Source organism: Oncorhynchus nerka, linkage group LG13 (genome assembly GCF_034236695.1).
Source record: "Oncorhynchus nerka isolate Pitt River linkage group LG13, Oner_Uvic_2.0, whole genome shotgun sequence".
NCBI classification, from domain to species: Eukaryota; Metazoa; Chordata; class Actinopteri; order Salmoniformes; family Salmonidae; genus Oncorhynchus; species Oncorhynchus nerka.
In genome coordinates, this window is record NC_088408.1 from 63,840,702 (window position 1) to 63,852,939 (window position 12,238).

At 40.2% G+C, this 12,238-nt stretch overlaps 2 protein-coding genes across 3 annotated transcripts; one reads left to right on the forward strand and one right to left on the reverse strand.

Moving 5' to 3' along the window:
- The first annotated feature begins 307 nt into the window (after nucleotides 1–307).
- Nucleotides 308–7,946, forward strand: LOC115139840 (4-hydroxybenzoate polyprenyltransferase, mitochondrial-like). Of its 2 annotated transcripts, none has more exons than XM_029677667.2 (8): nucleotides 308–455; nucleotides 1,274–1,625; nucleotides 2,997–3,163; nucleotides 3,675–3,796; nucleotides 3,966–4,051; nucleotides 6,935–7,068; nucleotides 7,242–7,430; nucleotides 7,655–7,946. In XM_029677667.2, the coding sequence occupies exons 2-8, from the start codon at nucleotides 1,325–1,327 to the stop codon at nucleotides 7,796–7,798; spliced, it is 1,143 nt and encodes a 380-aa protein (XP_029533527.1). In that variant the 5' UTR covers nucleotides 308–455; nucleotides 1,274–1,324; the 3' UTR covers nucleotides 7,799–7,946. The 2 variants fall into 2 exon arrangements, with proteins under 2 accessions (XP_029533527.1, XP_029533528.1); XM_029677668.2 differs by lacking the exon at nucleotides 308–455 and adding an exon at nucleotides 475–839.
- Nucleotides 7,940–10,144, reverse strand: mboat4 (membrane bound O-acyltransferase domain containing 4). The gene is made up of 3 exons (XM_029677669.2): nucleotides 10,001–10,144; nucleotides 9,525–9,749; nucleotides 7,940–9,234 (listed from the first exon to the last, which is right to left on the reverse strand). The coding sequence occupies exons 1-3, from the start codon at nucleotides 10,120–10,122 to the stop codon at nucleotides 8,313–8,315; spliced, it is 1,269 nt and encodes a 422-aa protein (XP_029533529.2). The 5' UTR covers nucleotides 10,123–10,144; the 3' UTR covers nucleotides 7,940–8,312.
- Between the last annotated feature and the right edge of the window lie 2,094 nt (nucleotides 10,145–12,238).

Sequence of the window (12,238 nt, forward strand, 5' to 3'; positions counted from 1 at the left end):
AACGGGGTGGCGGTGCAATGCAAAAAAAAAAATCTGGCAATTGCCGCTAAAGCTCATCCCATACTGTCTCTGATGGGCCCTCGTGCACACTGATTTATTTTGAAAGAAAGTCTACTGAACATACACTGTACCTATAAATTGTAGCCACTTTAACTAAGACTTGCATGTGATAATGTCATCTTTCGTATTTTCAAAAATAAAGTCGATTTTATGTAGACACCCTAAAATCTACTAGCGACAAATGTATTCGTTTCCACCTGGTTTTTAAAAGTGGCAACCCCGAATATGACCATAAAACATTTAGCTGCGCCAAAATTGGCGGTGTTTTGATATCCCACGTGGAATATCGTCCCACAAGCAGAACAACAACCGATCAGGCGAGTGTTTCTTGCGGAACATTTAACACGTCGTACCAAACATTCCACGAGAAAAAAACGGGAAGCCATTTTAGTAAGGTAAGTTTGCATGTTTTGTAAAAAATATGACCGTTCAGTGAAAAATATTAAATGTAACACATTTCGTCCTACAATCTGAAATAATATAGCAAGTGAACTCTAACCTCAATGCGTTCAGCGTTATGAATCCATAGATTACTTAGACCGATAGTGCAGATCTAGCGCCCATGCACTAAGCTTGATGTGCATTCCCGGCGGTCGTGTCCCCCGTGGACCTGCTCATACATAAAGTATCCACCATTTAGCCTGCGAAGACAACATGTTTCTCTAACTAGCTTTAATGGCAAGAAGGCGAAAAAAAACGGGGAAATATACGTTTTTTATTAAACATCATTTTTCTATTTTCGGACCATTTAGGATTTTGTACATCACGTTCTGCCAAGGGTATGCAACAACCTAAATAGTCTGAAATCGGACATTTGGTGCCTAAACTATAGGCTGCCTAGGCTATTAAGAGTAATTGATTCACGGCAGGATTTATATTGTAGATTGCAAATGTCACAAAACACTTGGTTAGCTTGTTTTGAATTTAGAAAATGCTCCTTTTAGCTGTTACAGTATCTAACCTGGAACTGTGAATGGAGCACCACATTAGCCCGTTACAATCAGCTGTATATTACATTATATTTTAGTTTTTCCACAGTCTGATGGTGTGTCAGTCATGTAAAGCCATTCAGCTATGGCACACAATAAAACACTAGACTGTAAAGGCAAAGAGTGCAACCCTATTGTGTGTGGTTGGCCCTTCGTGACAAAGGACATAATTTGCATATAAATGACAACGTGTCATGTTCCCATCATGTTTCCTCTCTCTCCAGATGTGACAAGTGTCAGGGAGGATCATGTGCATTTGACTGCAGAGAGAGGAGATGATGCTCCCTGCCAGATTAACTTCTCAAATCATTCTGAACACCTGGAGGCTGCGTCGCCATGGGACCTGCTACTCCAACCTCCCTAGCCTCTCCAGCAATTACCTGAACAATCAGAGAAAAACAACAGCCTCTACCCACCACCCAGAAAATAGCCCGCAATCATGGTTGTTAAATCCACCAACCAGACTTGATGCCACCAGGAAAAGACACTTTAGCCTGTCAGCGGCTGGGATTGTCAACTCTGCCCCAGCGCCCATGCAACCCTACCTCAGATTAATGAGACTTGACAAACCAATCGGTTAGTAGCTTTAATGTTGACCTAGGGTTTGAATGTTATATTATGTGGTAGGTGGATAACTGATGGACTATAGATTTAACAGTCTGGAATCATATTATAATTTTGTATTTTTAATGGCAGCCCTTTACACTCATACCTGAGTTGGGTTGAAAATGGCTAGATCTGGACAGTAATAAACACCTACATTGGAACCTAGTGTCTGTACAGTAACATGATATACATGTCAGAGTTAATTGGGCAACTTTCTCATATTTATTGTTGTCTGAGTGATGGAAATTATGTCAATTAAGATTACTCAATGTATTTTGAAAGACGAGATGTTGAGGATTATAATAAATACCGCTTTGATGTCATACAAGCATGTCAAACCCCGGTGAGTCCAAATGTGCACTTCACATTTCCAAATCATAAAACTTGTCATATACAGTGTCAATGTTAATTATCACTATGTTTGATGTACAGTTACACGATGACATGGCATCATAACCTGAGTTGTTCTAACCCTATGTTTTATTGTGAAAACAATTTGTCGCAGAATACGCACCTAAATGCGCTCGTGACTCCTTTTTATGCATTCCAAAATTACCAACTGTTTTTCTGAATTGCCCTGTGACAGCCTAACACTGTAAGATCTTTTTTTTCTTTTTTTACTTCCCTTCTCAGGTTGGCAATAAAACAAGCTTTCAAATCTTTCCCACCTGACCCAGATAGTGATTTATAATGGACTGATTTTAGATTAGGTTAACAACAACAGTAATTAAGGGATGCAGGGTGGTTTAGTTATTAAATGGCACAGCTAGGAGAGCGCCAAAAAGTACCTTATAGTTGGACTCTTCTTTGAGCCATAAAAGTGCATTGAAATTGCTTAGGAACTGCACACTTTGTAGAGGTGTGTGCCGACTTGGAGACATCAGTTAGTCCTCTCACATAAACCCTTGTCATTTTTTGTTGTTGTCTTGTGTTGTACCTACCCCACATTTTCCAGGAATACTCTTATCATGTTACTGAATGTATCCAGAGTATTTTCAGATGGACTTATCAACAAATATGCCGAAAGTACAGAATGTAAAATGCACATAAAATCAACAGTGTAATGTTGGGATTCAGTCTTGTGTCAGGTGAACTCTTGGTCTAATTATTTTCCCATGATCTCCAAACTGTTCACTTTCAATTGCTACCATGGTCATGCATATGCTTTTCATAGTTATTTTTTAAGAACTATTTAAATTCAGCCCTATCCATATAGGCCAATTCCCATGAATGTAAAGGGTTAAGAGGTGTACGTATGTATGAGGTGTCTGAAACGCCATCAGTTGTTCTTCATTTAATGTTTTGAAACATTGATCTGATTGCCTGTTCTTTGTGACATAGGAACATGGTTGTTGTACCTGCCTTGCACTTGGAGCATCGGCCTGGCTGCAGACCCAGGCTGCCTCCCACATCTGGGCATGCTCACATTATTCGGCACGGGGGCCCTGCTGATGAGAGGGGCTGGCTGCACCATCAATGACATGTGGGACAAGGACTTTGACAAGAAGGTAATCTACTCGTTGTCACCTTTTAAAAAAATATATAGTATAGGCCTACTCATTGTTTTTGTTGAAGTCCTACCCCAGTCTCCTTTTCACCTCATCTGATTTACTTAAAAAAAGGCACATCTCAATAGGTGGTCCAGATGCCTCATGACATAGGGGGGACTTTCCTCTTTTGTTCTCTGTTGTCCCTCAAGCGAGGGAGGAGAATGAGGAAATCAGCGGGGCACCATCAGACTAACTACTACTTGAATTTTGATCAAAACATACTTTTGTTTTGTCCTTTACTATATTTTGACATGGGATATTGTTTTTCAACAGGAAAAGTTAAAAAAAATATATATCGCCAGAGGGTGTCTTTTTAAATCACACTTGTCACATAGTTTATGGCCAAAAGTAATTCATCTTTACTCAAAGCAGCACAAAATGGAACAAACTGCCATGGAAATGATACAATCAGAGGACTTCATTGAAAGGCTTTTGACTGTTTATTTTGCCTCATCTTTGTACTTTGCAGGTTGCCAGGACAGCTACTCGGCCAATTGCTGCAGGGGAGATCACTCAGATGCAGGCCCTAGTCTTCTTGGGGGGTCAGCTTTCTCTGGCATTGGGGGTCCTGCTTTGTCTCAATTATTACAGGTACATGCCCCATTCAAACCAAAGAACACATTAGTCAGCTGTAAAATACTTTTCTAAAATTAAATTAAGGCTAGATTGTTAAAGTGCAGAAGATTGTGACCGGAATACTGTCTTGTCCACGAGCAGTCCACTTGGACAGATGTGATGACATTCACTTTCCCGTTCACAGTATAGCTCTTGGAGCTGCTTCCCTATCTTTGGTAGTCACATATCCACTAATGAAGAGGATCACCTACTGGCCACAGCTTGTATTGGGTATGTTTTTGTAAATACTTTTTAATCCGCATTGTTTCAATTGTCACAAATAGTAGCTTCCCCTTTGCAATAGATAGTTAGAGAAGTAATTAACCTTGCATGATCCTTGGCTTGTAGGAGACAGAACGTCTCAGGGCGATCTGGACAAAAATCCATATCGCGATAAATGTATACATTTTTTACGATAACTATGAATCAGCGCTTAAATTACAATAAAATATTTTTTGGGGAAGGTGCTAGAGCTGGGCGTTATGGTAAAAAGTCATATTGCAATAAATGTAACTATTTTTCTCGATAACAACCAACACAATGATAAAGACATTTTTGATGGACAGTTACTTTACATTAGCGTCAGAGCTCCAGACCTAAACATTTTCAGTGCCAAGTAAGACGATGGCGATGGTGTAGCCTATGATTAAAAAAGTAAGCTATTGCATCTAACATATCCAAGAAATGCATGATTGATTTTTTTTTTAATTGCCACCTGGCAAAATAGGATCCAGAATTATAAGATTTATTTTGGGCTTTTCAGAGAATTATCCAACATCTTTGGGCATATTTTCCGTGGTTATATTATTCAACACCTGAGGAAGTGGGAACTCAAAACACTTAGCTAGATTTCTAAATGGGGTATTGTTGCTAGGTAGCCATGTAGGCTAATTGATTAATCTTTAAGTAAATGTAATGTCCTACAAAAACTTTCCAGTGCTAGGACTAGGCCTATTCATTGCAAATGGCGTGCCCCGCGGGCGCACCAAAACCATCCTACCTACATCCTACTTCGGTTGTAAAGTGGTGCCATGAATTTTAATATTAAGAGGTGAGAAATATATTATATACTCACAGAAAAGCTGTGACTCTACTATCTGTAACTAGAACAACAGTAGTTGCTTTGAAAACTGTCTTTTTCCCGCAATAGCATTTTGCGCAACAGTCGTATGCTTGTGCTTCAGTAGTCGACAGTGAAACAGGGACATTCAGATACTTTCATAACAGGAATCGACATAATGCATTACTGTTGACCAAATAATGGTATTAGAACAATCTACAGGAACGTTGTGCTGCAAAATGACTGACGTTAGCTTTGGTAAGAGGAACTGAAATCTCGGTGTCAGTAATTTTTGGTATATCGTCCCAGCTCTAAGCAGGAACCCATCTCTTTTTTCTGTAGCGTGAGGCAGGTGTATAAGTACACCCCCTGGACAGGACGTTAGTTTGTTGCAGGGCCTTACCCCCAATATGTCTCCTTAATGCTGAGTGCCAAGCAGAGACTCATCTGGTCCCATTTTTACAGTCTGATATTACTTGGCCAGGGTTGGAACTCCCAACCTTCCAATCTTAGGGAGGACACTAACCACAAGGCCACTGAGTTGGTCTTTGCAATAGAGCTGCCATATACAGTGCATTTGGAAAGTATTCGGACCCCTTGACTTTTTCCACATTTGGTCATGTTACAGCCTTATTCTAAAATGGATTAAAGAAACAAATGTGCTCATCAATCTACACACAATACCCCATAATGACAAAGCAAAAACTGGTTTTAAGACATTTTTGCAAATGTATTTAAAATAAAAAGTATTCAGACTCTTTGCTATCAAACTTGACATTTAGCTCAGGTGCATCCTGTTTCCATCATCCTTGAGATGTTTTTACATCTTGATTGGAGTCCACCTGTGGTAAATACAATTTATTGGACATGATTTGAAAAGGCACACACCTGTCTGTATAAGGTCCCACATGACAGTGCATGTTAGAGCAAAAATCAAGCCATGAGATCGAAGGAATTGTCCGTAGATTTCCGAGACAAGAACATTTCTGCAGCATTGAAAGTCCCCAAGAACACAGTGGCCTCAGTCATTCTTAAATGGAGGCAGTTTGGAATTAGCAAGACTCTTCCTAGAGCTGGCCGTCCGGCCAAACTGAGCAATCGGAGGAGAAGTGCCTTGGTCAGGGAGGTGACCAAGAACCCGATGATCACTCTGACAGAGCTCCAGAGTTCCTCTGTAGAGATGGGAGAAACATCCAGAAGGACAACCATCTCTGCAGCACTCCACCAATCAGGGCTTTATGGTAGAGTAGCCAGGCGGAAGACACTCCTCAGTAAAAGACTCATGACAGCCCGCTTGGAGTTTGCCAAAAAGGCACCTAAAGGACTCTGACCATGAGAAACAATATTCTCTGGCCGAATGAAACCAAGATTGAACTCTTTGGCCTGAATGCCCAGCGTCTGGAGGAAACATGTCACCATCCCTACGGTGAAGCATGGTGGTGGCAGCATCATGCTGTGGGGATATTTTTCAGCGACAGGGAGACTTGTCAGGATTGAGGGAAAGGTGGAACAGAGCTCAGAACCTCAGACTGGGGCGAAGGTTCACCTTCCAAAAGGACAACGACCCTAAGCACACAGTCAGGAGGGGCTTCGGGACAAGTCTCTGATTATCCTTGAGTTGCCCAGCCAGATCCCGGACTTGAACCCTGTCGAACATCTCTGGAGAGACCTGAAAATAGCTGTGCAGCAATGCTCCCCATCCAACCTGACAGAGCTTGAGAGAGTCTGCAGAGAAGAATGGGAGAAACTTCCCAAATGTGCCAAGTTTGTAGTGTAATACACAATAATTTGCTTCAACAAAGCACTGAGCAAAGGGTCTGAATACTTATATAAATAAGGTATTTCTGTTTTATATTTGTAATGAATTTGCCATTTAAAAAAAGTATTTATTTGCTTTGTCATTATGGGGTATTGTGTGTAGACTGATGAGTAAAAAAAGCAATTGAATCAATTTTAGAATAAGGCTGTAACATATCAGAATGTGAAAAAGGTCAAGAGGTCTGAATAATTTCTGAATGCTCTGTAAACAAAATAAAACACTTGTTTCTCCTCAGGTCTGACCTTCAATTGGGGAGCACTGCTTGGTTGGTCAGCGGTCATAGGCTCCTGTGAGTGGTCAGTGTGCCTACCTCTGTATTTCTCAGGAGTGATGTGGACATTAATTTATGACACCATCTATGCCCATCAGGTATTAAGTGTACACATGTGCTATGACTGTCATTTTGTGACAATTTAAAGTTGCTGTTGCAAATGTTGGTGCTTCCTCAGTTCATGCTGTTTGTTGGAGAACATTCTAGATTGTTCTATGAATGACGACTCTGTTTATAATTTGTGCACTATATTCCTTCCTATTGTCACCAGGACAAAGATGACGACATCAGGGTAGGAGTCAAGTCTACAGCATTGAGGTTCCAGGAGCAGACCAAGCCTTGGCTCAGTGGGTTCATGGTGGCCATGATGTCAGGGCTGATTGTGGCTGGGGTCAACGCGGAACAGACTCTGCCTTACTATGCAACACTATCAACTGTGGCTATTCACCTCACACATCAGGTGAGGGTATATTTGATATACTGTGTGCTAACATTTTAGTTTGAGATGATTCAATAATGATTTAGCCTTGGTTATGCAGAGAAATATAATTCTATGTGGTTATGTTAATGTTTTACACAGAACCCTCAACTGTGAATCATTCCTTAATAATCGAGACAAATGCATCCCAACAACTATTTTCAATGGATGTAACTGATTGTGATTCCTTTCTCTTTATCGGGTAGATCTACACATTGGACATCAACAAACCAGAGGACTGCTGGAAAAAATTTGTTTCAAACCGAAACCTTGGACTACTCCTGTTCTTAGGAATAGTCTGTGGAAACTTGTGGAAAGAACGAAGAGACACTTCATTGCAAAATGATTAACTAGCGGTACAATGAACTTCTCAGAACACAAGATTTACATTCTAATGTGCAGAGGACATTCTAGTTATAAAGTAGTACACAACCCATGATTTCGTAAGTTTTGACCGTATTGGGTGTTGTCTCCTAATAAAGCTCATGTTCAGCTCTGGCTTCTATGAAAATCTATGTCAAGAACAGCTAATCAACTATAATTCAAACGGCCCTAAAAAAAAAAAAAAAAGATGCAACAGCCATACAATTAGGATAAAATCATTAAGTTTCTACAAATCTACACTGACCCTCAGCTGGTAGATGCATTCAACAAGGTATATAGTGTTCTGTAAATAAGATGGCAATTGCTCCAAAATAATCAGATGGTTGCACTCTCTCAGAACACGATTACCTTCCCCTTCAGTCCTCCAAAACAAGCAAGAATAGAAGTGTGCTTTTTGTGTCAATGACTATGAATAACGTCAACTAATTGATTTTACAGCAACATTTAAAAACCCAGATGATATGATTATTCTTGATCTTATCATACAATGAAGATAAAGAGAACATTAAGAAGAGGAAAAACACCAGTATATGTCAGACCCAATATTTTCAAAGAGGAAGTGCTTCGAAGCTCGATTGCAATAACAACACACGCCATTACCATTTGAGTGTTTAACCAACACAGACAGGTGCGCACCAATCTCCTCCTAGTAGACGTGAGCTTTGGCTTCAAGTACTTGTGTATCTGGTAGTCTGCTCTCACAGCTGCAGCCCAGAGAAGAAACCCTACAAACTGACCCAGGTGTATGCCATGCCACCAGATGGAAAACCCAAACGTCATTACCAGCGGAGCGGTTTTGCATCTTTGGAAAACCAGCCTACGTAGCCATGTAGCTGTCGTACCATTCCACCGACGGGCAAATTCGGACACCTGGCAGGACATCTCTGTGGTCCAAAGATCTCCGTCAGACAGGCCACTCCAGTTTGGGCTGTCCTCCCTGACCATCCCCCTGAACCCAAGCCCAGCAGCATTATTCAGACATTCACTGATCTTCCAGTGGGAGTAGTATCTGATCCTCAACACCACAGCAAGGCCCCATATCCACAAGACATCGGTGAGGACGTTGTTGGAGACGGACAAACTGGAGGCATTGTCTCTGAGGAGACGAGTGAGATAGTTCCTAGCCCACTCCAGAGATAACACCTGAAAGCCCTTGTAGGATATAACGGACAGAGGCTGGGGAGGAGGGCTGATGGTAATCTGCTCTACAAAATATACAAATTGGTCAAACGAGGACAGGGGTCCGCCGAGCAAGGCAGTGAAGTTTAGTGCATAGCTGATGAGTGGGAGAAAGACCCGGCATTGGGTCATTAATGTCACCCTGCCCCCGTCCTGTAGATCCATTGACACGGAGGTGACTCTCTGGGTGAGTAGCATCAAGGAGGACATTGATAGGAGAAGCCTGACAGAAAATAAAAGTAAGACAGTCAGTCTGAGATTAAAGTTCTGTACTTTACACATTTTATTGGTGGATTGGGACTGGGAGACGACTATTTTATTTCAAATGTACTTATTGTGGAGCTGATGTTATGTTTTCCATTGTGAACTCATTGATCCCCCCCAAGCCCCAGATTATAGTTTGCTCATGAGGTCTACTGCACAGACAACCAACACAAACATTTAAGTCACAAGAACATGTAGGAAACTAACATCCTTTTGAAAGTCTTGACTGAATTAAGAACAGTGCTGTACCTGGAATCAGTGGGCTCATTGAGGTAGTATTCTCTGTACTGTATGAGCAGGTGCCAGAATGTTTGCCAACCCATCTGCAGTCCAAAGACCCATGGATGGACACGCTCTGGACTCAGTGAACACACCAGCAGCACAAAGATCACAGTGGAGATGAGCAGAAGCAAGCTGTATACACCCATGGTGACAATCGCTAGGATACAGCCTCCGGATGCCAAGAAGAGGTACCTGTTAAGACCAGTGTTATACCTCCTACCGCTCAAACAAAATAAGCAGTTTGATTGAAATCCTTTGTTAATTCCAAATGGAGGTTCCAACAAGTGTGAATTAACCAGTGGATAAAGAATTTGTATAAACAAGTGTGTGTGTATACTAAAAGTAAATTATAATTGGTCTGACCTTAGTTGCAATTTTCTTTTTTAAATGCCCTGATCTTCAACTTAATACTACAATAGATGTATAAAAGATATAATACAGACCTGTATGTCAAAGAGAGACATCCCTGTTTAGCCAAGATGTAGAATAGTAAAGCAAATGGAATGGAAAAACATTGGTACGTCAGAAATGGATGCTGCTCACACAGCCACTGGATTGGCTCCATTTTAAATCCTTCCTGTGAAATATCAACACTATTATGAGTAGAGAATGGTGGGACTTTAGGCCTATATATAGTGTTGACTGTCTTGATAGACAATTCCACCTGTGTCTGGCATGAACATAATTATCATTGTTTAATGATAAGCAAGCAGTACATTTGAGCCATCTGCAAACCACTTTGTTTTCTCTTTGTCTATAGCAACCATGAAATCTCTATACTTTACAGTCCACTGTTGATAATGTAAAATGGCCTGAATATACTGTAGTTGTCTCCACCCTGATATATTGGATGGATAAATAAATTGTATTCTACTTTTTTTTTAAAGAGCCATCCACAATGAGCGGCAGTAATCTATTATTTTAATGCAAAACAGTTGCACATATGAGCCAATATTTCTCTTAAAAAACAAGGCCATAATGTGTTTTGAAAAGCTTTTACAACCAGCTGCAGGGGCAAATTCAGTGACATCTATTGTACAACATGTTTTGGTCAGGGTAATGAGGAGAAGCACTATGGAAACTGCCTCCATTCTCATCTGTGCTCAAAGCATTTTAAAAGTAATTGTTTAGTAGACAAACATTATTGCAAAGATTGCAACAATACAGATTGCCAAAAAGACAGTAGGCTTGGCTTCAGTTTGACCTCCATTCACAAAAAAGAAACAGTTCTGTCATTGTTTTTAACCTATACAATTTCCGTGGTGCATGGGAGGCACTATTAATGCTTTATATACTAAACAAAAATATAAAATCAACATGTAAAATGTTGGTCCCTTGTTTCTTCATGAGCTGAAATTAAAGGTCCCAGAAATTTTCCAGATGCACAAAAAGCTTATTTCTCTCAAATTGTGTGTACAAATGTGTTTACATACCTGTTAGTGAGCATTTCTCCTTTGCCAAGATAATCCATCCACCTAACAGGTGTGTAAATAAAATGCCACTCTAAAATGTACAGTTTTGTCACACAACACAATGACATGTCAAGTTTTTAGGGAGCATGCAATTGGCATGCTGACTACAGGAATTATGAGGTTGGTCCCTTTACATGGTGTGACAGCTACTTTAGTCTACCAAAACATTAAGAACGCCTGATCTTTCCATGACAGACTGACAAGGTGAATCCAGGTGTAGAGGAAGGGGAGGAAACCAGTCAAAGAAGGATTTATTGGCCTCGTGTTTTAGGTTATTGTCCTGTTTAAATATGAATTTGTCTCCCAGTGTGTAGTGGAAAGCAGACTGAACCAGGTTTTCCTCTAAGATTTTGCCTATTCTTAGCTCTATTCAGTTTATTTTATCCCTAAAAATCATACCCATAACATGATGCAGCCACCATCATACTTTAAAATATGAAGTGGTTCTCAGTGTTGTGTTGGATTTGCCCCAAACATAACACTTTGTATTCAGGACATAAAGTTAATTTATTTGCTACATTTTTTGCAGTTTTATGTTAGTGCCTTATTGCAAACCGGATGTATGTTTTGGAATATTTTTATTCTATAAAGGCTTTCTTCTTTTCACTCTGTAATTTAGATTAGTATTGTGGAATAACTACAATGTTGTTGATCCATCCTCAGTTTTCTCTTACCCCAGCCATTAAAATCTGTAACTGTTTTAAAGTCACCATTGGCCTCATGGTGAAATCCCTGAGCGGTTTCCTTCCTCTCCGGAAACTGAGTTCGGAAGGACGCCTGCATCTTTGTAGTGACTGGGTGTATTGATACACCATCCAAAGTGTAATTAATAACTTCACCATGCTCAAAGGGATATTTAATGTCTGTTTTTTTTTACCCATCTACCAATAGGGGCCCTTTTTGCGGTGCATTGAAAAACCTCTCTGGTCTTTGTGGTTGACTCTGTGTTTGAAATTCACTGTTCGATTGAGTGACCTTACAGATAGTTGTGTGGGGACAGAGATGATGTAGTCATTAAAAAAGCATGTCAAACACTTAATGCACACATACTTATGTGACTTGTTAAGTAAAATTTTACTCAATTTATACTGAACAAAAAAATGAATGCAACATTTGAAGTGTTGGTCCCATTTTTCACGAGTTTAAATAAGATCACAGAAATGTTCCATATGCACAAAAAAGTCCATCATAGCTGTTGACAGATAATTT

What these genes read in the sequence shown, in the direction of transcription:
- mboat4 (XM_029677669.2), bottom strand. Translation starts at nt 10,122, where the DNA reads ATGGAGCCAATCCAGTGGCTGTGTGAGCAGCATCCATTTCTGACGTAC. An exon ending in TGTCTCTCTTTGACATACAG is followed by an intron (nt 9,750 to 10,000) that starts GTCTGTATTATA and finishes TGGTCTTAACAG; the next exon opens with GTACCTCTTCTTGGCATCCG. An exon ending in AATGAGCCCACTGATTCCAG is followed by an intron (nt 9,235 to 9,524) that starts GTACAGCACTGT and finishes ATTTTCTGTCAG; the next exon opens with GCTTCTCCTATCAATGTCCT.
- LOC115139840 (XM_029677667.2), top strand. Translation starts at nt 1,325, where the DNA reads ATGATGCTCCCTGCCAGATTAACTTCTCAAATCATTCTGAACACCTGG. An exon ending in GAGACTTGACAAACCAATCG is followed by an intron (nt 1,626 to 2,996) that starts GTTAGTAGCTTT and finishes TTTGTGACATAG; the next exon opens with GAACATGGTTGTTGTACCTG. An exon ending in ACACCATCTATGCCCATCAG is followed by an intron (nt 7,069 to 7,241) that starts GTATTAAGTGTA and finishes TATTGTCACCAG; the next exon opens with GACAAAGATGACGACATCAG.